Genomic DNA, 25,120 nt, shown 5'->3' on the forward strand with positions numbered 1-25,120 from the left:
ATTCGTTTTTTCCGTACCTTTTTCCTAAACTCTTCCTTTCACATGCATCCAACCCATTCTTCTCTTTTACTTTAATGTTAAAAAACAAAAACAAAACAAAATAAAATGTGATTCATTTAATATAGCTATTTCTTTAAAATGTAACACTGAAATCTCACATTCATTGTTACCGGATAACTCGTAGGAGAACAAAACACAATGATATTCTTGATGTTGGGTAACTCCGTTACCCCACCGCCACTCACTTTCACAATAATACGAAGAGAAATTATGTTAATAATGAAAATAGTCCCAAGAGATTAAAATGTAATACTGTAATTTACATTTATTAGTCAGGTTCATTTGTCACATAACCGCCTCCTCCACACTGAAATAAGTAGCCCCTTTTACTTTCTACATATACACGCTGCCAGCTCCTCATCCAGTCTCTTTACATACACCATTCGCATACGTCCTTCGTCTCAGCTTTATGTAAACGTATATACAATTTCCCTTACTCGACTCACCGTCGTACAGTAGTAAATCCATCGCCTTCTACCTCCTCTTAAGACTAGAGACACTTCGAGACAATCCTATAATAATTATATAAATACATCTTGTTTCCATTTAATTTCTTACTAATGGATAACTACTTATCAAGGTCCGAGGCCCACTCGAGAATAAGGGTTAAAGAAGTTGCCAGTTTAATGATGTCTTCCTCCATGAGGAAATTGGAATCAATGGGTGGAATGGGTAGACTATTGCATAAGAGGAAATGATTACCCAATAAACAAGTATTTGTTTATATTAGACTTGAAGACAACCATAGTTACATTAGACTTGTAGACGACCATTGGTTAGGAAGCAGTCGTATGGTGTTTTGTTTCACAAACGGAATTTTCTAGCAAAGAAATTTTGTTTATGGAAGTTCCGTTTGTTTTTTTTTACAAAGAGAGAGAGAGAAGAGAGAGAGAAAGAGAGAGAGAGAAGAGAGAAAGAGAGAGAGAAAGAGAGAGGGAGAGAGAGAAAGAGAGAGAGAGAGAGAGAGAGAGAAAAAGAGAGAAGAGAGAGAGGTTCTTTGTTGTGAATTTTTTACAGGGGTATCAGGAATTTGAGCTTAATTGATCACCTACCATGAAAAACAAACAGTATAAATAGGCTAGTAATATCTCTTCTGCATAAAAGAGTCTGTAGGGACGAGAAGAGATAACACCCTATACACACACACTAGCTTATGAAGTCGGTTTTGTACTTGGCCAAGACATGAAATTTGGTTTTATAAATTTCATTCCTGATTCCCGCGACCCAAGGGAAATAATTCGAGTCACGGGGAGAGAAGATGACACGATAAGCTGATGGATCTAAAAAATGGCGTAGTTGGTTCATTTTTATGATATATTTCAGCAGTTCCCCCCCCCCCAATATAGCTACAAAAGTTTGTTTTTCGTAGCGATGACAAGGTAAATTTGTGTAAATCCCCAACATAATGAAATATTTCAGCATGTATTTCGTGTTACTAAAATATATAGAAAAAAGATTTGGGAAAACAAATGCTGATTGATTCACATTTAGTATAATAATATATGCTTTTAATCTTAATAAATTGCTTTATCTTTTGATATTAATTAAATTTGATACTTCTGGGAAGAATCGTTATCTGTATACAAAGTTAAATATGTGTATATGTTTATATTGTTGTATGTACAAAATTCACACTTAAACTTATTAATCGATTATTATGAATTTTAAAACATAGCTGCTAGGTGTAAAGGCTCGTAATATATTTAGTTTAATTTTTAGGCACTAAAAGTTAAAAGAGGGTGAAATCCTTTCGTTAAATTTTAGATACTTCCGGTTTTTGGTAAAATTTATACATCAATTAATAAATATTCATTAAATCGTTATTAAATTTTGAGTATTTATATGAATTCTTAAGCACCACCTCCAATTCGAACATTCGAATATTGCGCATTTTAACGTGGCCGTTACCTTTTAATTGTGTCGTTACACTTCGAACCTCTTGGACCCACGCTCCATCTGGCACCGTCGCAAAGGGACAAACAAATAAAAAGGAAAGAAATAAAAAATTGGACTCAGCATTATTTCTTTAAGTGCAAATGAGATGCATTTATTCGTGGTTCTTCCAAAACAACGGTATTCATTCACTTTCCAGAGTCTTTTCACACACATATGTGGTTTTTGAAAATCTCGGTCGTCGCTACTTCAGGCCAGCGCCAGCCAGCTCTTTCTCTCCCCCATATTTACGCATCCATTTTCCCTGTCCCGAAACTTGCTTCTCTCTCGGCCACGTGGAGTATTTGTCTCTCCTTTTCTTGTGACACAAGCTCGCGCACAATTGCTAATTTGCATACGTGCTTTAACGGCTGATGCTGCTAATATATTCACTCGCCAGCTATCCTTCGACTGCTGCTGATTTTCTTACACGTGCCCATACGCACTTTGTTACAGACTTGTATTTAGTTTGATCCATAGTCGTTAGACACAAATTAAGCAAGGTTTGCTGACTTTTAATTTCGTCATAAGGGCTATTTAAGCCTTGAATTTAAGAAATTTTCTAGATAGAATCAAATCATGTAAATGGTTTTTGATCAAAATTGGATTAGGGATTCTAGCCATAAAGTTTACTAATATTATATGTTGATTTTTATCTTTATAAGAGCATAAAGAAATGCGTAACTTTTCTGTTTGGAGAAATAATTTTACCCATTCTATGCAGATATTCTTTTTTTATGATAAAAAGCTTACTGATCGAAACAGATGAATTGTTAGTTTCTAACATAACAATTTTTGATTAAAGAAAAAGAAAATAATACTTCAATAATCGATTTCTGTTATTTACTAGCAAGGAAACAAGACGATGTCCGGGATAAATAACTTAACGTTTGAGTAACTGAGGAAATTTTTATAACATTTTTTTTTTACTTTCTTTTCCTCTTTTTTAAATTTCTATATTACGAACAACTCTAAGCATTTGCTTTCATAATTACGTAGTCTGGGACCTTATTCATTAAATCAATCCTGAACCTACGCGAAAATATTTTTTCAGAAGAGCATATATAGAGACTGTATTATAACTAACATAAGAACCATTAGCTTCTTCCGTAGTATGAATTCATCTACAGTTTGACGGCGTGCACGATTTAGATACTTATAAGTGGAACCCTTAACGCAGATTATTTCATCGTAAAGAAATACACTTTCTCCAAATGAGCAGAATGTTCGTCGTTCATACGCTGATTACTACACCCCACAGAAGCATTGCACATTTCAACCAATAATAGCGTCATGTTTACTTATTAATGAGGTCGATAAGACAGACACGCTGTTCATTATCCGTTATAAAACATACTTAGTATCCGGCTAGCATAACCATTCTTTTAATCAAACAAATGGTCTCTTTCAGACTTCTCAAATATTTCATCTATCACGACAATGTAAGCGTTAGCTTTTTTCTAGAGAAGATCAAATTAATCTATTAAATACTAGTTCAGCTCAGATGTGAATGGCAATACTCTATGCCCACGCGAACGGTGGCTTTTTAGAGTTGAAGGATACAGGTACGTGTGAGCGGTTTTCTTATGTTTTCACTTGGAGTCACCGTTTATCGAGGCCTGGAGGCTACTTTAGGATAAGGATTAATAAGTGTTAGATATATGGTGAGACAACACCGTGATGATCAGTAATGGTGGAATTTAGCTATGGTTCAATTATATAAGAGGACGGCTCAACAAGAGCTAATTTACATTAGACTTGAAAACGACCATATTATATTCAGCTGGGGCGGAGTCCTACGGTGTTGTGCTCCCCAGACAAACAGTTATAAGAAAGAAACATTGCTTATGGAATTTTCGTTTAGTTTTAGGTACAAATAGAGAGCGAAGGAAATTATTGTTGGTTGTTGTAGTTAGACAAGTGTTTCTATCTCAGTAAAATAGGCGTATTTTTTTCAGCAGATTTGGCAATTATTTTCTATGTATTTATTCTACTTTATCTCGCCTGAGAATATCAGGCCAAGGAGTTTAAACGTCGGACTCTTGATAGGTAGCCATCGACCGTACAAGCAGTCTGAATCAGAATTGACCAGGAAGTAATTGTGATGAATACCCGACTTCTTAGTTTTCAAAGTTTCTAAATTGAGGTATCATCGCCGGGTAGAATTTCATATCAGGCCTAGTGTTATGGAGAGAGGCGAACGAAAATAACAATGGTGACGACCTAGATACCTGACATCAAATCGTTTATGCGTCAGACCAGGCAAACGAAAATAAACAATGAAATCCCCGGGCTGAAATCCCCCGGGCTGGTGACGACCTGGATCCATGACGTCAAATCGGTTATGGGTCAAATAGAGGAGGTCGAAGATGCTCAATAAAAGAAAAAAGATAAACAAAGCAAGACAGTCAGAGAGACGGCCAGCTGAGGGACAATTGTCACAGTTCGCGACCCCCTACCACTAACCCCCCCTACCGCCGTCATTGTGTTGAAATGTGTATATTAAATATCGTAAAATAAACTAAGTCAGTTTTCATAAAAACAAAGCGTCTCGTATTCATTGATAAATGAATTAACTGTCCATTTTAATCGCTAGACGATCACTGCGCCATAAACTAGATCTTGGCAGATATTATTTTTGCTCAGACTTAACATTGTTATATAGAGCATCGCCGAGGAATGCAAAGTAACCTGCACGATTATTATTATGATTGTTGTTGATAGAATTATAGAAAATATGTATCGAGACGAATTAATTATTTTAAGGATAAAATATTTATGGTAGACATGTATCGGGAATGCTAACGTGGAATGTTAACTAAATAAACAAAATACTTGACAAAATGGATCAACTGATTTGTGTCTTTGGTTACGTGAGTTAATGACGTAATGAAATAGTTTAGAAAAGACACGTGCGGTTTTATTTAAAGTTTGCTGTCAGATGGAAGAGTTGAACGTTAGCACGGAAGATATTGTCTCCACTTTTGGGAGCTGGGAGAAACGCGCCGTAGCAAGATGTAACCGATGCAAACTCTAAAACCCAAATAAAGTGATATCAAATATATAACCTATTGTTGTTGGTTTCATTCGACGGAAGACGAACGTGAATAATGAGAAGAGAGGACAATACAACAGAGAAAGGTATGTTCTTCACCTGTGCGCTACACAGACTGACGTTCCTATTTACTTGCCTCCCCACAAGGGCAGAGTTAGACTCAAGGTCAGTTTTAAGGTGGGGAAATCTAGCTCCCAACAAAGGGGGTCCTCTGGATAGGAACAAAAATAAAAATTGCCGAAATCTAGAAGGAGTTCTTCTCCACTGATCGAGGTAAGAAAAGGCGAAGTTCAACATCAGAACAGGTACTACACTTTGAGTTATTTTTATTTACTCTAAAAAGTTTAAAACAAAACAGTAATAAACAAAACAATTAGGCACAAGTCCACTCAAAAATTGGAGAAGGGGTATCCATGGTGATCCTCGTCATTGTAACCTTGCTAGTCTATGTTTGATTCTAGCTAATTCAACACAATACCTCAAGCATACCGGGAGTCGTCCTACTTAAGGTTCCCAAATCATATTGTGTGTGTGTATGTGTGTGTGCTTGTTTTTTTTTGTTTTTATTTTTTTACTTTTTATATAAACAATAAAATAAATTGTTAAACATAAATTTTTATAATAAGTCGTTCCCAGCCAAAAAGGCCAAGAGACTGATGTTAATGAACTGTGTTATTGCTTGCATTGCACATCCACACACACGTTGCACAAAGTAGACGCTTTTTGTTGACACACACATGTAAGCACCCAATCACACACACCATGGTCTACATAGCAGAGATATATTACAGGTATGAGGTATATTTGTATCAGATATTGTAGCATTGCTACATGTTATTGACGATTTGATTAGTGGCACATGGTACGCAGAGAGAAGGCTCACCCTTTGCGTTGGTCATTGCATACTTGTAACAATATAACAAATGTAATTTTTCTATTTAATAATGTTTATAACATAAAAAATTAAATTTCATTCATATTTTATTGCAGTTTCCCGGGAAGTACTTGAACCATGTAAGTAAAAACGTTTCTTTTTGCAAGCAAGGATTATGGAGTCATACTTTTATTCTGGCTATAAAATTAAAGATGTCGACAGCATACACCTTTCTCAAGGGTGTCTGACGCAGCTTAGAGTCGTGTTCGCGACTAAGCAAAATACGCAGTGATCTTTTATCACGTATAAATTGTTTCCGGAAATAAAATTTCTTCTTTGGTTATTTTCATCGACATTTTTTTTTTTCACGACGTCCCTGTCCACATTTTCCAATTCATAAACGACGATACATTATTCATCATATACAGAAATCGCCTCTTTTTGAAACTATTTATCGAAGAAAATCTTGGAACTAAAAGAGCCAAGGAAAATCGCACGAGTTAAATAAAAAGACAAACACAATTTTCATATTTCATGAAATATTTTGCTATTTTTATAAAATATACAGATTCATTTGAAAACTTATTAAAGAACAGAAATAAGAATTTCTGAATTCTTAGATTTTCCAAAGTCGAAAATCTTTAATTCATTAAAAGTGCTATTTCCGTTAGCTTTTCAAACTTGTATTCTTAGCTATCCATCTATTATTACTGTATAACTCTGGCATTATATTGATCTCAGTCGAAGATACGTCCTCGACAATCAGTCCGATAGTCAGGACCATTTTTAAGTATGGAATAATCTTGCATTCATCGGCTGAGGTATGGCTCTTGATAGTCCTAGGAAGTCCATTCTCCTAAGTCGTTGTGTCCCATCTTTCCGGCAGAGTAAGTTTATTGCTTACAGCCTGTGACGCCCCTACCGGGGAATGTCGACGAGACTACTCAGGCAATTTTTAAAAAAGCTACAGTGTTCCTTCTTCCGACATTGTGTTACACCTTCCTGTAGTAGGAAGAAAACAAATGCTTACTCTGTGGTTATAAATATTAGAACGAACCTTCTTGTAACATACCCACCCGCATTCAAATAATTGGATGTAAGGATAGGAATATATGTACAGGGTGGAACGATAAATTTGTCGCCCTAAAGAAAACAACACTACAGCTTTATTTTAAAACTTTTATTGAAACAATCAATTCAGGTAACTTGATTATTTATTAGAACTGACATATATTTAATGTAGCCGGCTTCAGCCTCAATCGCCGCCTCGATACGAGTCTGGAACTAGGAGTATGCTTTTTCCACAAGTGCCGGCGAGTGCTCAGCGAATACTCGGCGGATGGATGGCGATCAGGTTTCCTTTGGAATGGTGTGAGGTCATGTTGGTGATGCCCTCGACATATAGCCAAATGAAGTAGTCCAGCAAGTTCAGGTGGGGGGAGGAGGGGGCCAGTAAGAGAAAGGTACAAAATCGTAGTACTCTTCTGCAGCCAAGCCTCGGTCTCTCTGGACTTGTAGACTGGCGTCGAGTTCTACTGCCACCCACTGGATCTGCCAGCATCCACCTGATTGCATCATGGGATAACCACACTCTTCATCACATCTACGTACATTTTTGTGTTGATTTTCAAGCCGATTTCGAAAATGTGAGGTAGCATGGTGTGGTCCTCACTTGAAACTACACCAAAGGCCATAACTGTGGCTGAAAACTTCGTTGAGCTGCGCCCTCAAGCGTTAAAACCGTCCGGATTTGCATTTTAAGAGTGTTGGCAATGGTTCTGCTATCATCATTTGGAGGAGTAGAGAGAATAAGTTGTACAGTCGCGGATTTCCGATCTCGCTCGATAAACATTGTGTCACTTTCAGACATGATAGAAAATTCCTGTCGCTTTTGGAATTTGTGCACAATTGACCAATTAGTAGATGGTCTGCAACAACAACAAGAAACCCGGTTTTCAATAAACGGTAATGGAATCATGTCGTCTTTTCTAGGGCGACAATTTTATCGTTCCACTCTGTAAGAGTTTTTGTCATTTTTTTGAGTTGTCTCCGGATTTATACGTGTGTCAGATTCATCTGCTTTTATATGCGATGTCTACATGCATACGCTGTGCGGAGATCGACTGCTGGGAGAGCACTGACATTTAAGAAAACTACACTTGAATTTTTATGAACAGATACGTTTATTTTTATGAATTGATATTTTTATTTTATGAATGGAAATTTTTATTCTTATGAATGGATACTTTTATTTCTATGAATGGAAATTTTGTTTCTTATGAATGGATACTTTTATTTTTATGAATGGATACCTTTAATTTTATGAATGGAAACCTTTATCTTTATATTACATCATGAGCAAGCGTGACAATTAAAATACAATATACAAACATTACAATTATTTAATAGAAATCACTGAAGACAAGACATGAAGCCATTGATGTAAGCAGCTAAAAGGAAGACAAAAAATCTACATACATGTTAAAAAAGATACTTATGCGTTTTTGGTACCGCGCTGTTTTTAAATAGATTGTTTAGATTAAATTCAAGTTTCACGATTTTTTTTTATTCAATTGTAAGGTGGAAGCATAGAACAGTTTTTTACAAGGTGGTCACAACAAGGCCCGGAAGCCACTCGGGGATAAGGGTTATAAGTTACAAAGCACCATCCACTACCCATGGTCAGAATGGCTTTCAGAATAATAACATTATTATTTCAGCACAGTACCAAAATACATAAATACCAAAAAAATATCTGACAAGTACTGAACAGCAATTCTTTCCATTTTGTCAGAAACATCGTTCATAGAATATGAGGAATAAAATGAGATAAATGAGAGTTACGAGGCTGGTGAAAATAAACTAGGTTTCATTTTCTAATCTAGTATGAAATAGTACAAAGTCAATGAGCACTTTAGTTTATTTATAGACATAGGAGGAACAGAGGATAGGGGTTAATTATAATACTTCACATAATGAGGTGCTGGTTTCATTGGACGAGGCTCACGTTTCTTTCCTGTCCGTCTCTTCATTATTCTTCCATATAACAGAAACTTATATAATACTTCTTTGGCTTCGTATTCCAAATTAAATGCTGATGTACTTAATGCTTATATTAAATGCATAATAAAATTATGCTACAATTTTCCGTCAGTTTTGTCCAGTCATGTTGATGTCATTGCTTGTTGTTATTATAAAGTTCGTCAGAGAAAGATCAGATCTGGCTTTGTTTCATTTTACTTCAGTTGAAGTTCTCAGAAATCAAGGGGGGCACTCTTTCCTGAAGCTAACACTTCATCTCTACATGAGATACATAGATATTCGAATATTTCAATTAACGTTCTCCTTTACCTCATAATCGCTGATTTAGTAAAAAGTTGAAAACATAATTTTCCTCTTCTCAATTGACCATTAAAATATGTTATAGCATATCTTTTTTATGGTCTAATCTGGTGAAGTATCCAGTTTAGTGTTGTTACTTGAGGTAAAATCACTTGGAAAAGGTTCACCATTCATCGTAAAAGCCAGTGTAGGTTATCCATACCAAGGAGATCTTAGTTGGGCTGCGAATGCGATGTTATTGTGACTATTTAGTCGGAGTTCACTTTAAGGGAAAATATTCTGCTGTCAGGTTGTCTTGGCAACCCCGCGTACACAGATATCTTAGACACTCGAGGATAGCATGTAACATAATTTTCCTCTACTCAATTGACCATAAAAATATGTTATAGCATATCTTTCTTATGATCTCTTGGTCTTAGTGGATTCTAGGACAAGAAATTATCTAGTCTGGTGGAGTATCCAGCTTTGTGTTGCTACTTGAGGTAACATTACTTTGAGTAGGTGCATCAATCCTTGTAAAAACCAGTGTGAGTGAGCCATACTGAGGAGATCTTACTGGGTCGTGAATGCTATGCATTGTTGAATATTCATTCGGGGTTTACTTGTAGAAAAAATATCCTACTGCCAGGTGGTCCTATATAGAGAGACCTTAGAAACTCGAGAATAGTGTCTAGTAGGCATCTAAGTTCTGGCCAGTATAGGAAGGCGTGTGGAGATCAGGAGACTTTTATGGTATAACCACGATGAAAATATAGATGAGATTTCTTGGACTAGAAGACGTAGAACAGTTGAGATAGCAGCGTCAGTTAAAGGGGAAATACTAAGGAAAATGTAAGAGAAAATGATAAAAATGGACTTGAGGTAAAGTGAATAAATAAAGACCTGGGCAGAGATATGTTAGTTTGGAAGCCGTTCAGCGCATGCTATCATATGATACGGAGTTCACACCGAATATTATGAAAGACCTCTTTATTATTGATTGATAATTATGGCGTTAATTCATGTTTTTTGATCTGTCACGCTTTAATTGTAAACAGTTGTTTTTTTTTTACATCCGTCTACGCAACCTTAAAAGATGCTCTGTTTATCCATTAAACGCATCTCAAGAATATTTGTTCTTGTTATAAACAAGGACGGATTATTCACTCGAGTGATGAAAATATTGTTTTCAAACTCAAGCAGAACAGAACAACAAACCGAGCAATTTATAAGGATGTAATGTCAAATTTACTAAATGAGTAAACATGTGGCGTAGTTCATGGCTTTGGTAGAGGCCATTTTGGATAATGACAGCGTCTTTGGGTTTTCCAAGAAGCTCACCGACATTTGATATAAATTAGTTTCTAAATCTTAGTTTATAGATCAGGGAGAAGATAAAGGACATCCACAGAACATGCATAAGAAAATGGAAATAAATAGAACATTAAGAGAATAGCAACGGCTACCTAAAAACCAAGCAGAGTTTTGTCGATGAAAACTAGAGAAAGACGATATTTTATAAAAAAGACATCTTTATAAAAGAAATAAGAATATAGAAGTTATTTTTTTCATGAATATATTTATTTACAAATCCTTTTTATGAATATATTTATGTACAAATATACTCTTTGGTCTTAGACATAAAACCAGGAAGTCAATAATATTTACCTCTCAGCCAAGAGGTTAGGCACAAGGTCATATAGGGAGTTAAAAAGCCGCCATCGCATTAGTAGAAGAGTAGGGATCCTTCAGACGAGTTGCAATCAATTAAACCCTTTCCAAAGCCTGTTAAGTGGGCCTCCTATAACTGTACACATTGTTAGTTGAATGATGAAGAATATTATGAAAGGATTGAAAAATGATGAATGAAATAAACGAAACACTCATGACGATGGTTCATGATGAGTATTTGAATTACTTAATACAGTATATGTACTCCTCCAACTCCTACAGATGCTGATTGCTCCTGTTATACGATGAAAGATGCCAAGATCACAGATGGACGCTTTAATGGCGTCTGTAGGTTCACACTTTTGAAAAACGACTACCCTTACTACAGAGTGATTATCAACCACAAATATGGCGTCCCGATTTACAGTGCACCCGTTGTCGAAATAATCCTGCCGGAGATGTTCGTACGGGTTCTGTCGACTAAACTAGTTTCTGTAAGTATGTTTGTTCTTTTTGTCTTTTTACTTTTTCGCCGCGATGAAGGGATTTGATATTAAAAGATTTGTATCGGTTCATATATTAAGATCACATCGATGCTTCCGTTCAGTCTCAAAAGATAAAGGATACCCCTTATAGGGGCAGATGCGTGTGTAATTGTGATGCAAGGGGTGCGAAATCCCAACCACACCTCTACTAAATCGGTACTGTTTGAGTCCAGTGGCAAGGAAAATGCCAAGACGATTGGAAACAATGCCGAGATAAGCAGAGAACACATACAGTACCTGGAAGTCCCAAATGGTCACCCATTTAGTACTGACCAGGTTCAACGTTGCTTAACTTCGGCAATCCAGCGGGAACCGGTGTGTCAAGATCACAACACACAAGAAAAATAACATTGAGGTGAGTTAACAAACTAAAGTAAAACATAGCCGATACGAGATATCAAACAATGCATTGAAATCACGCAATGAAATCAGTCTCTATTAATGGATTAAATAAGTGATACAATTTCAAATTTTGAAGAAAGTTACTGGTTATGGCAAAGTTCTAGCGTACAACGACCGAAACGTTAGGAATATAAAGATAATCACAATAGATAATAACAATGATTAATCATGTCAATAGTGTGATGGTACAAGTAACAATAAATAAATAAACTCTAAAATGATATAAATGGAGAACAAGTGAGGTAGCCGAGTGAGTTAGTAAGAAAGAGGGATAAATAAAGACCTTGCTCAGATAGGTGAGTTTGGAAATTCATTTATAAAAGTCGTCTAACGCTCACCATCGTACAATCGTTAAATCAAATATGTTGATACTAATAAAAAGGGACAATTTGTGAACCAAAGTTTTATTATAGAATCCAACACTGTCAGGAAGATTTCCAACAATTCTAATAAAAGTGATGCTGTGGTACAGCGAATTGATGAATACCACAAGGTCAACGAATCAAACGAGCTTAAACAAAAGAAACGTGAAATAAATCAGACAATTCTGAAGATTGTCTATCATAATAGAAATTCTGAAGATACTGAATCTAGCATTATTACGTCTGTAAGAAAGAGAGGGAGGTGGAAAAGGAAATGGGTGAGGTCAACAAAAGATATTCGTTTCTTAACCTTATCAAGTACTCCCAAAGGAGATGGAGATTTACCAGTCCAAATGATTTGTAGAAATAGAGAATAGCCTCAGATGCGTGAACGTGTTTGGAGCGATAGAAAGAACCGACTTTATAAGACAAAGTAGTAGTAATAGATCTAATTTATATGTTTATATTCATTTTCAATGTTTTACTGTTTTTTTTTACAGGTCAATAAAGTCGAGTTAAATACACCGTTTTATGATCCTTTGGGATTAGCTGGATACACCGTGGATAACATGATACACATAAACACGAAATATGGTTTGGATATTGCATACGACCTTCAGAATCTTTATGTGAATTATCCGGAAATAGGATTGATAAATAGAGTCTTCCCCATCGTTAAAGAGGACAAACCTAACAAGTACGCACCATCTCAAGATTTTTGCTACTCTTTCTTTGTAACTGCACCCCCGTAATCTATTCAACTGTTGTCTTCTTAACGTTGTGATATATACAGTATGTGACATCTAGTGGTAAAAGTGTTCTTCTATCTTTGTATGTATCTGTGGGCGTTTTCACATATAATAGAACAGTTCATAAACATTCAGTCTGTGTAGCGCAAGACAAAAGTATACCTCTCTCTGTTGTGTTGTTGTCTCCTCTGATTACACAAATTCATGTCCATACGAAGGAAGCCAAACAACAGTAGGTTCTATATTTCAAATATCTTTATTCTTGACTTCCCATCGTTGTAAATTTCTACATTGTGCTAAAGTCGCGTTTGTCCCAGCTTCCAAAACGCGGAGACGATATCTTTCGTGTTAACTTGTCCGATTTTTCCAGTCTGACTCCAAACTCTAAACTAAACTGATCTCGTTAAGGCATTAAATCACGTAACATTAAGATCACGTGATGCCATCACTAAAATCATCTCCATTGTATATGTTCTAACATTCTTGTTTGCTTTAGCATTCCTACGTTAACATTTCTGATACATTTCTATCATAATATTTTTATTCTAAAACTACCTTTCGTCTTTATACATATTTTCTAGACATCAAAACTCATCATAATAGGAATCGTTCAGATTACTTGGCATCCCCCCCCCCGGCAGAGCTCTATATAACAGATTAACTCATGTTTCGATGTCTACTACATTGCTCCACACTCTTAATCCTCACTTTATAATGCCAATTTTTGAAGAAGAGGGTATCATGTACTGTTTTCCTATTACTTCGCTTTCTGTTTAGAAATTAATTTTATTTCTTTAGATCTTCAGGTAAAATAACATTTAATTTTCAGACTAAAAAAACATTTTTTTAGTTAAAATACATTTTCTGCGTCTGTTAAGCTTCATAACATTTGTTCCTGCAAGTCTTAAGTTGACATTACATTTGTGTCTGTTAAACGTTAGACCTAAAAAGCAGTTGTTTCAATAAATCTTCAGTTCAAAAGAAATATTTTCTGTATCGATTTAGCTTCAAGCTGAAGTAACATTTTCCCCTACATATGCAGTTGAAATAAACCATATTTCTCTCCGTAACTTTAATCTGAAAAAGGCGTTTTTTTCTGTAAATTTTCACCTTGAAACAACATACCTTTCTGTACTAGTTAAATAGTGTTTTTCTTTGTCTGTCAATCGTTATTCTAAAATAGCATTTCCCATTTTTTGTTATATTAATTTATTTTTCATTCATTTTTACAGGTGTTTGCAGGTTTTTATTAAAGACCAATGTTACTTGAGTGACACCGAAAATTGCAACCATTTATTGGACCGTGAATATTTTGGCGCTTGCATCGATAAGATTGGACTTCCGGCCGTTAGACAACAAGTTACCATCTGTAAAATCACCACCTGCAGTTATTATACGACGCCTAAATTATACAACACTGTCATGTGCTCTGCCGTTCACCATTTAGCTAAAATGTGCCAAAGAGAAGGAATCTTTCCAGACTGGAGAGAAGCCACTGGCTGTGGTAAGTTGGAAAACACAGCATAAATTATTTATATACATTATTGGATTGTCAGATGTTTTTATTTGCTAATAAAACGTCTTAATTATTTGTAATTTTATCTGATTCTCCACTTCTGAAAGTTTAATGATAACAAATTAGTAGTAAAAATAGCAGATACGTATAATAAAACTGTTATTTTTCTAATTGTTTTCAATAGTTTAATTTTTTTCGTACTGTTTTTCGTCTAAGTTTTTTTTTTCACTAGCTTTTTCTTGACAAATCTTTTTATCCCCTTTTCTGTATCAAACTTATTTACGGACGTCTTGGTTCAACTGATATATATATATATATATATATATATATATATATATATATATATATATATACGTATGTGTGTGTGTGTACAGTAACATAAGTCAAGAAAATAAAAATTAAAGTTACATAGGAACTTTATTACATTATCAATTATTCTGTAATCTGTCATGAATAATGTTTTGGAAAGAGCACAACTATACGAAGTTTTAAAATACATTATTTTTCATAAATAGAGGGTTTGAATCTTGCATTTATTTAGCAAGGAATTTTAAATGTCTTAGTCAGATTGTGTAAACATTACAGAAAAATATCATCAAAAATAAAGAATCTATTGAAGTTCTAAACACTTCAGTGACTTTTTGGACCCCTTGTATATGTTTTATACTATATGTATTATTCATATACGAGAACGTCATACATTTCATCCTAAATTTCTAAGACAGTTTAGATTTTTTCTATCAATCTGCTTTGATTAATTTGGGATGACTTAATAGCGTCGCTTTATATGGTCGTATAAATATTTTTTTGATCACCCTCTTGTTTAATCATTTTTATGACTAAAGCAGAAATTGGCTATATTAAATATATTACTATTTAGGTAATGCGTTCCATTCTTAGGAACTCAACATATTCTTCCCGTATTTCTCCCATACGCACTCATATATATATTGTTACATATGCGATAAAAGGTGGGGTTTAAGTCACAAATAAACGTAGGAAATTTCCGAGAAGAATGAAAACTGTTTATCTTTGTAACACGTTGTCCAAAAGGGGGGGTACAAGGGAATTTACGGGAAAGCAAAAACCCAAATACTTTCTCTTTATCGCATATGTGACACAGCAAAAATAAAATAATAAAGCAAGTGGATGGAAATACAAGGACGAACACAATAAAAATGCGAGAAAATAACGAAATAACAAACACTTTTCCAAACGATACAAAAATAGATGTATTTAAAAAAAAAAGATGAGTTTAATGAAAGAAAAACAAATGTCCTTTGGGGGGGGGGTAATCCAAATCTTTGCACTTACAGGTTTCTTTTGTTTCCCCTTTTTTTCTGTTTCTTTTGCTGGGGGGTTTCACAACTCGACGACGACGCAGTTAACCCAAGATATTTCCTTCGGTGTGAAAAAAGTTCACATAGCCATCTCACGTGTTTTCTTTTCTTGCTCGCGCGTTATATATCTGTCTCTTTCGTGAGGGATAAGATATCACATCGTGCATTCGGCACATCCATATCTCTTTTACATGATGGGAAAAAAGTCATCGTCTCTTTTGTGAGGAAGTAAATTCATTGCATTCTCTCGCATGACTGAAGAAGGTCGCGTCGTTCACGCCTCGTGTATCGGTATCTCCTTTTCGCATGAGGGAAAGAAATCGTCCCCCCTCCTCCCGCGAGGAGAGAAACCTCTTCTTAACAGGTCGGAGACCCAAACCGAAAAGAGCGACTTCCGCTAGTGTCCAGTCCAAAAAAAAAAAAAAAAAAAAGAGAAAGGGGAAGCGATAACTCTTCTTGTTCCCCCTTTTCTTCTCTGCTTCACAATTCGGTCTAAAAATAGACTTGACGAAATCTCTAGCCGGTAAAATCTCTGCTAGTTTTAAGGGTTTTAAATGGTGGGAGTACATTAGTAGACACTCGCTCTGTTCCAAAACGACTAATGCACTAGCCTACCTTGTGGGAATCATGTTTTATTTTACCTCGGTGACGAAATATAAAAAACAAAACGATATATCTCGTCAGCCTAAAATTAAGTATTTAAATTTGGATTTACATACAATTTAAAGATCATATCACAATATATATATATATATATATATATATATATATATATACCATGAATTTTGGAATATACATAATGAATTTTGGAATATAACTTTTGTCATCTCTCTCTCTCTCTCTCTCTCTCTATATATATATATATATATATATATATATATATATATATATATGTGTGTGTGTGTGTGTGTGTGTGTGTGTGTGTTCCACGCATATATACTCATTGTTATAAATAATTTACTATCATTAGACTTGACTTGTATTATGGAGAAATGTGGAAATTTAAGTTATTTAAGCTATTTGAAACTATATAAATTAGATTTTCACAAAGAAATGAATACTGGTTTTGTTTAGGAATGTTAACGTTACTATTGATGATAAATGTTTGTAAGCAACGAAGAAGAAGAAAAAGAAGAAAAAGAAGAAGAAGAACAACAACAACAACAACGACAACAACGACAATTTCATGAAATTAGTCCTCGTGCGAAAGAGCAGGACACAAAATGTTTTAAATAATAATATAATAGAATAACAATAACAAAGACTTTCGCTGACGAGGACTACTATTGACCGTAACCACTTAAACAGTCCTTTTGAAAATTTCATCTCTAGTTTTCTCGTTATGTACTGAATATTTGTTAATGAAACCTATATGAAATATGTTCCTTATTAAATTTTAAAGATTTTCTATTCTGAAAGAACTTTAAAAAATTTAACCAAAAAATATTATTAGAAAGTTTTTGTTAAAAAAATCATATTTTCTCATTATTCAAACTTGTATTACAAAGAGGGGATTGCAAAAAATGACTTGTGGTGTGAGGAGAAATACAAACTGAAACAGAGAAAATATTCAGACCTGTAATAATACAAAGAGGGGTTGCAAAAATGAGTTGTGGTGTGAAGAGAAATGCAAACTGAAATAGAGAGAAGGAGGGTTTTAAAATATAATTTTGAAAAGATAAGATACAAGTTAGAAAAGCATTTCATTCAAGGCATGAAAATTGTTGAAAAAATGTTTTTACTATAGACTTTCAAAATAAAGGTACAAGATTCAATTTGAAATTTATTTATCTTCAAAGTGCACTTTTATAAATTTTACAAAGTAAGGTATAAAAATTTAATTTAAATTGAATCAAAAAATTACCTTGGATTTATTTTATACATTTTGTTGCAATTTAAAAAGATTATGTTTTATCTAGCAATTAAATATATAGATATAAAATTTTCAATGATGTTTTTTAAGTGCAACAGAATATACATTACATGAAATAAATCCAAGGTATTTTTTATTCAATTTAAATTAAATTTCTATACCTTACTTTGTAAACTTCATAAAAGTGCACTTTAAAGATAAATAAATTTCAAATTGAATCTTGTACCTTTATTTTTAAAGCGTATAGTAAAAATATTTTGTTCAACAATTTTCATGCCTTGGATGAAATGATTTTTCTAACTTGTAGTATAATACGTCAGACAAAAAAAACAAAAAAACTGAAATTCCTACAGCTTTTTCTTGCAGTGGGCAAAGTGGAAAAGAGTTCCAACAGAGGCAATAATCGTGAATATCGATACAGACTATGTCAAATAGACGTGGTGCAAAATAGACGTAAAATGTAATGAAATAGACGATTCGGACTCAAATATATAGAGTCGTATTTTTTTCCTTTTGGGGATTTAATCTGCCCTTTTCTTCTCTCTGTCTCTCTCTCTCTCTTTCTCTCTCTCTCTCCTCAATTCCCAATTTCTAATGTACAAATAAAACGAAATATATATTGTAGATGCGTCCACACATCTCAACAAACGACATTGTCCGTTCGTCTGTCACATTTGACTTTGCAATAGCGATTTTATCACCAAATAAATATCTTGATTGGACGCATCTTTTCTTGTTTAATCTAACTTTGTGAACTGAGATAATTATAAAATTTTCTGCTTCTTTATTTACAGTAATTACATGTCCGGCCAACGAAGAATACAAAAGCCGTGCAACCACCTGTCAGCCCACCTGTTCTGATCCTTATCCTACCTGTACAACGTATACCGAAGGATGCGTCTGCAAGGAAGGTTTCATTCGCAAGGGCACTGAATGCGTGCCTTATTCCGAGTGCGGCTGTAACTACAACAATGGTTTTATGCCGGTGAGTATCTTGACAATTATAATGGTCGGTTTGGTATCTGACTGTAACGAAAAGAACGTCTTAAGATGTATTTCATTTGGAGACATATCACGTCATTAATCAGAATTTATTCTCAGATGTTTTTCACAGCAGTTCGGCGGAATTTCCGCGAACAGAATTTCTTTAAAAGAACTTCCAATCTGTAGAACACATTACCACGTTGTTTAATCCATAAATGGCCAGCAATCTTTGTTTTATCATCGGTCAATGATATACAGTACACTTTGATAAACGTATCATCAGTAGGAGAAGAGGGTGAACCCGAATGTGCTTCGCACTCACCGAACCTTTAAGCCCATGATTTTTTTATTTATTTATAAGGCTATCTCAAATGATGATGCTTATCAAAACAGTGATTGTCAGACTATTCTTGGTTTGAAGAAGGCCATCATAATCCAAATGGGCACAATATCAAAATACAATCCGTATTATTTGGATTCATCAGACTACTGTTTTCATCTTGTGTGCTATTTTCACAACGTTTCGGTCGATGCAACCTCCAAGCATTCTCCAGGTGTATTTTTCCAAACTCGGAAATATATTTATCGAACTCGGAACTTTGGGCGAAGTTTCGAGCAACATCCTTTATTTAGTTCACGGAGGTAGCATGCTCTTGTTCCGTCAGCCAGAACTGGATAGAGATCCTAAGTAATTCGCAATTGTAATAAAGGGTTCTGTTTGAAATTCCGTCCAAATTCCCGAGTTCGACAAGATACAGCTGAAGAAGGTCGGAGGTTACATCGAATGAAATGTTATGAAAATGACACTCAAGATGAAAATAGTAGTCCGAAAACTCCAAATAATACGAATAATCAATCCTCATATCAAAAATTCAGAAACGTAATCTGAACATCGTTTCCTGTTGTCCTTATCTTTGAAATACTCGACGGGAAGCATTTTTCGTGTTTCCTTGTACCTAAAAGGAATAAAGAATGGAAAGAGATACGTTTCAATCCAACAAAATTTAGGTCATTATTTAAGATGGCTTATTCCCTTTGACTGGGTTGGTCTCTGATCCCGTGCAGTTCCAGTAGGTCCACTCTCTCAAAATTTAACTTCTCCCTTTGAGTAATGGTCAATCGCCAATATTGATTCCATAAAGAATCCCAACGGGGCTGCCTAGGCATTTTTCTAAAAAGCAGAGTGCCCTTTTTCTAGGGAGTTGGCTCTTCAAATCCCACTTTCTGACATTTATATCACAACATTTCGCGGTGAACAAGGTATAAATATCGAGAGACGTTTATCCTAATGCATTAAATAAAGATTTCTGGTAAATGTAGCTTACCCATAGCTGGAGAAAGATTTATGTTTTTCATAACGGCATAAATGCATAAATTAACAGATATAATGAAATCGAATTTCATCTCTGTGCAGTCAATTTCATGGCCCTTGTCGAAATCCTGGTCACCATTCATTCTGTATCTCCTAGTTAAGGAAAGCGAGTTCCATCTAGAGAATATTGAAGAAATCACTAGATGAAATATTTCAGACCAGTTGGTCCTCATATCGCTAAAAGAAGAAATGCGAAACATTTGGACAACGCGTTTAGCACGGGTTACTTTGTTTGTATTGGTGAAAAGTTAGTTTGTGAAGCCAGTTCAATATAAACAAAGATAATTTTAAAAAATCAAGAATGAGTTTCTTTTTGTTACCTATATTTCATCCACTCTGTTTTCCCATTGCATACAGATACAGGTTAAATACGATTACTATACTGACGATACTCCCTTTTCTTTATAGTGAACTATCCCAATCTTTTCTTTATGCCCTTTAACTATTGATAAAGATATAAGAAGAGAGAAAGAGAGAGAGAGAGAGAGAAATGGGAACAAGTGCGATAGATAACGTATAAAATAAAAGTTGGATATAAGGCAACATGCAGTGAGAGAGACTGAAAGTGATAAACAGAAGGAAAAGGTCACTGGAATTAATTGCAAGAATGCGAGGAATATTTTAGCATGTATTTTGTGCTATTAAAATCTCTTGGGAGAATAAACGTTGATTAACTCGGCTTTATTATAATAATAATAATAATAATAATAATAATAATAATAATAATAATAATAATAATAATAAACAGCAAATGCAGACTCTGTGGACAAACAAAAAAAAAACGATAAACCATATAATAAGTGAATGCAGCAAACTGACCCAAAAGGAATGCAAGAACAGACACGACTAAGTGGAAAGGGCAGTACACTGGGAATTATGCAAACAACTGCATCTCGAACGCACAGACAAGTGGTACAAACATAAGCCGGCAACAGTACTTGAAAACGAGAATCACAAAATCTTATGCGACATGGACATACAAGCAGATAGCAAGAAGACCAGATGTCATAATAATTAACAAGAAAGAAAAGCCCTGTCAAATCGTAGACTTTGCTGTTCCAGCTGACCACAGATTGAATATCAAAGAAACGGAGAAACGGAGCAAATGCACAGCTAGCCAGAGAGCTGAGAAGAATATGGATGATGAAGAAAATCAAAATAAGGAACACTAGGAACAATCCCGAAAATCTTTGAAAAAAGAATGGGAGAAATTGGAATCAGAGGCATGACTGGAAAAATACAACGAACAACAATAATGAAAACAGCTGAAATATTAAGAAAATCCCTTGAATGTGGAAACTAACACAGACGAGCAACAAGTGCGGGCCAGATAAACTGCTGAAAAGGCAAACCATGAAGCAATACATGGAACCAAGAACACCGAAGCCGCATATCTATAAGTTCTCTAACTCCGCTCCCATCCTCCCTTTATCACATCACTACCCCCCCCCGAAAAAAGAGTGAGACCAAATAACAAAGCTGAGTCAAGGAAGAAGGAAAGACCGAAGAACCGACCAGATCTCTTTCGAATAAGTGCGAAGAGAACTGGGACCTTGGGGAGGCTTATTGCCACTCAAATTCCAGTGAAGACCAATATCCGCTGTCAAAGAGAAATCAATGGCAAACAGCTGTTGCGATAATGCAAATTTATTTGCAAATGTTTTCAGAAGAGGTGGAGAGTACTGGAAACCTGGGAAGACTTGTTGTCACTCAGCTTCCTGAGAACACTACAGGCTGTTTTCAAGGAGAGATCTTTGATGACCTGTGTGAAAGCTCCTTATGTCAATAATAATAATAAGTCAGACCACCGCTGGATAAACACAAAGAGGATTGGAATCCTGGGAAAGCTTATTGCCACCCGAATTCCAGAAGACCAATGGTCACTGCCAACGAGAAATCAACGGTAAGCGACTGTTCGAAAACGCAAATCCAAAGGTAAATGTTATCGAAAGTGGTGGAGAGTACTGGAAATCTAAGGAGACTTGCTATCACTCAGACTCCAGAGAACACTACAAGTTGTTTTCAAAGAGAAATCTTTCATGATGACTTTTGTTACTTCTCCTAGTGAGTAAAATAATAATAATCTATATAAATAAAACAGTAGATATATGTATGAACGTGTCTATGTGAACATATTTAACCGATAAACCTTTGATCACATGACACTGAAATTAATAGGAAATAGTAATCATCAAGGGTGGTTTATAACGAGTAACTCTTTGTTTGGATGTACGAATAACGTGTAAAGAAGTATCTCTGTAGGTTGAAATGCAAAATGTTCATTTCAACTTCCCGACATATTTTTATTACTGTTGCTCATGCGCAAATTTATTCATAGCTTGAAGTGGTTTAGTTTTATATCTTTGTTATCCGTCGATCGCTCAAATGCATTTAAAAAGAGAAAAAATATGGAAGATGCTTTGTATTTAAAGTGAAGTTCAAAAATAAACAAAAATAAACAAAACAAAAAACAAAAAGTAATTTAGAAGAAAAGTTGTGTTGTTCTTGCGTTAAAAGTAAATAAACATCGCGTTGTTTTATTGGGTTTTAAAGACTGAAATTCCTTCATATTTTAATTGTGAAAACAAATAAAACAATGCTAATGTATCGACAAAATCATCATTTTTTATTTTAATACTGAACAATTACTAGATGTCTCGTATGTATTATATGTACTATGTAACTGTTCCTTTCGAAGGCCTTTATTTATATGTTTAGGCGTAATGTATCACCAATGACTCTGACGTCAGCAGATAAACGAGAATGAGTAAACAGGCATGTTTTACGAGGGCCATGCTTTATTCGCTTCTCATAAAAAAAATGCCGCTTATTTTTCCGTTCGGTTTGATTATTAAAATAACTTGTTAAAAATTTCCAACATTACTTTCAAGTCCCTATTTACTTGCTTCCTGGAAAAAAATGAGCCCCTCCCCACTAATTGGCCGCATTAAAAAGGAATGCGCTCCTTTCTGTAAAGTTCTGACATTGACGTAAAAACTACATGAATTGCATTTCTGAATTTAAATAATTTGTATTATTTGGATTATTCAGACCAACTACTCTCATTATGAATGTTATTCATACAACCGGACGCTGTAATCTCCGGCCTTCTTTAGGTGTATCTTGTCGAACTCAGGAAACTTCCTGTTGAACTTGGAAATTTGCACGGAATTTCGGAACCATTTAGTTGATCCCCTGGGCTAGCATACTCTCGTTCCGTTAATCGTGACTTGATAGAGATCCTAATTAATTCACAGTTATATTCTTGGCATTGCCCGCACTGTTGATTGAACCTTGAACTTCTAGTAGAGAGTCACTTAGAACTTAATTTTACTTTGTACTTTATCCGTGGCATAATGGATTGTACTTTGAATTGCTTCGCACACATCTCTTCTCAGGATCTGCCCCCCATGGACTTCTGATTATTCCCTGACCTCAAAAGAATGCTCAAAGGAAAGAGATTTGGCTCCGTTGAAAAATTAATATCGAAAACTTAGGCATATTTTGAAGTCAAAGGCAATTCATTCTATGAATGCATCAAATTGTTAGAGAAGCCTTGGGATCAGCGTATCGCCCTCGACGGAGACTAAAAGTCGTTTTTATTAGTTAAGATTGGGACTTGTGGAACGATGCGGTTTATCATAAAGCATTTTCCTCAATCTGTTACGCTAAAGTTCGAAATATCATTTCTATTGATCTGTCATGCCCAACTCTGTAAGCATGGAATATTTTAAAACCTATTTTTAAAATGGCTCTGTAAACTTAACCTTTCAATGTTTGGCCAACAATGTACAAGAAATTTGTCGCATATAAGTAGGAATGTCAATGGAAAGAGGTGACTAATTGGCACATCGTAATGGCGGCCATCTTGAATATATAATGGCGTTGACATCTGTTCATGGAAACTTGTCATTTTCTCATACAAGTATTATTTATTTTTATATTTGTGCTGCTGTCGCATATATTGTAAATAAAATCAGCTTTTCATGAAGTATCGTCGGTTATTACAGGTGTCTGTTTACCTGGGATGGTCACCGCTTATCAAGGCTAGGAGGCTACTCTAGGAAAGATAGTGAAACAACATGATCAGTAATGGTGGAACTTGGTTAGGGCCAGATTATTTAAGAGGACGGACAACAGAAATTATTCACATTAGATTTGAAAATTAAAATGCTATAATCAGTCAGGAAGCAGCCCCACAGTATTGTGTTCCACAGACGGATAATTCTTGGAAGGAAACTCTGCTCATAGAACTTTCGTTTTGTTTTAGGCAGGAGACTTGCTATAATTTTGTGACAGCGGCGCTAAGAGAGTAAAGTTTCAAACAACATTTTCAGATTCCTCCACCGGGTCTCTGTAAAATGTTGTGTTAGTCCCTATGTATCCCCTCCACCACCACGAGGGTAAAGTTGGACACAAGTCGGTTTTTATATGGGTGGGGGTATATTCAACTGATCGAAACGGGGCACTCTGGATGGGACAAAAATAATAAAAATTGATCAAGTAAAGAAAATTTTTACTTCCTCGAGGCAAGAACAGAAAATGTATTACACGTGTAATTATTTAGTTTCTATATAATAAAAAAAAAGAATTTCAATGTTTAAAAATTTGAAAAATACGGAGAAAATCTTTGGTTTAAAGTAGCAAAATTGATCTTTCTACTCTTGGCAAGAACACATATACTCTAGAGGGCTATCCTACTTAAAAAGTATCTTGAAAATATCTTACAAAATCAATTTTCGTATTACAGTAGAACCCTGGGATACGGCATTAATCCGTTCCGGGGTTGGGATTGTCAGGCGAAATCGCTGTATTGCGGGTCCCAAGTAAAATTTTATACAGTACATGTTTAAAACTAGTAACAAAATACAGTACAGTATATAATACACATGTATATAATCAAATAACATTTTAAATAACACCATAAGGTGGGGCAAATACCGTAACCAGGGTCCGGAAAAACATCGTATTCCACATCGTAACCTGAAAAAAAAGTATCCCAGACCCACCGTATCACGGGGTTCTACTATATTTGGTTTCTTCAGACTACTGTTCTCATCTTGA

The 25,120-nt window shown here is 35.0% G+C and overlaps 1 protein-coding gene across 8 annotated transcripts in view; it reads left to right on the plus strand.

Annotated features, from left to right (window-relative positions):
• The window catches only part of LOC145303489 (uncharacterized), a 731,279-nt gene that overhangs the window by 63,198 nt on the left and 642,961 nt on the right, over positions 1 to 25,120 (plus strand). For all 8 annotated transcript variants that reach the window (XM_080144908.1, XM_080144909.1, XM_080144911.1 and 5 more), the window contains exons 10-14: positions 6,038 to 6,061; positions 11,196 to 11,407; positions 12,723 to 12,919; positions 14,204 to 14,475; positions 18,495 to 18,685. In XM_080144908.1, the coding sequence (XP_080001034.1) occupies positions 6,038 to 6,061; positions 11,196 to 11,407; positions 12,723 to 12,919; positions 14,204 to 14,475; positions 18,495 to 18,685 (896 nt within the window). The remainder of the gene's footprint in view (positions 1 to 6,037; positions 6,062 to 11,195; positions 11,408 to 12,722; positions 12,920 to 14,203; positions 14,476 to 18,494; positions 18,686 to 25,120) is intronic.

This window comes from Euprymna scolopes, chromosome 19 (genome assembly GCF_053919585.1).
Source record: "Euprymna scolopes isolate OS-2025 chromosome 19, ASM5391958v1, whole genome shotgun sequence".
NCBI lineage: Eukaryota > Metazoa > Mollusca > Cephalopoda > Sepiida > Sepiolidae > Euprymna > Euprymna scolopes.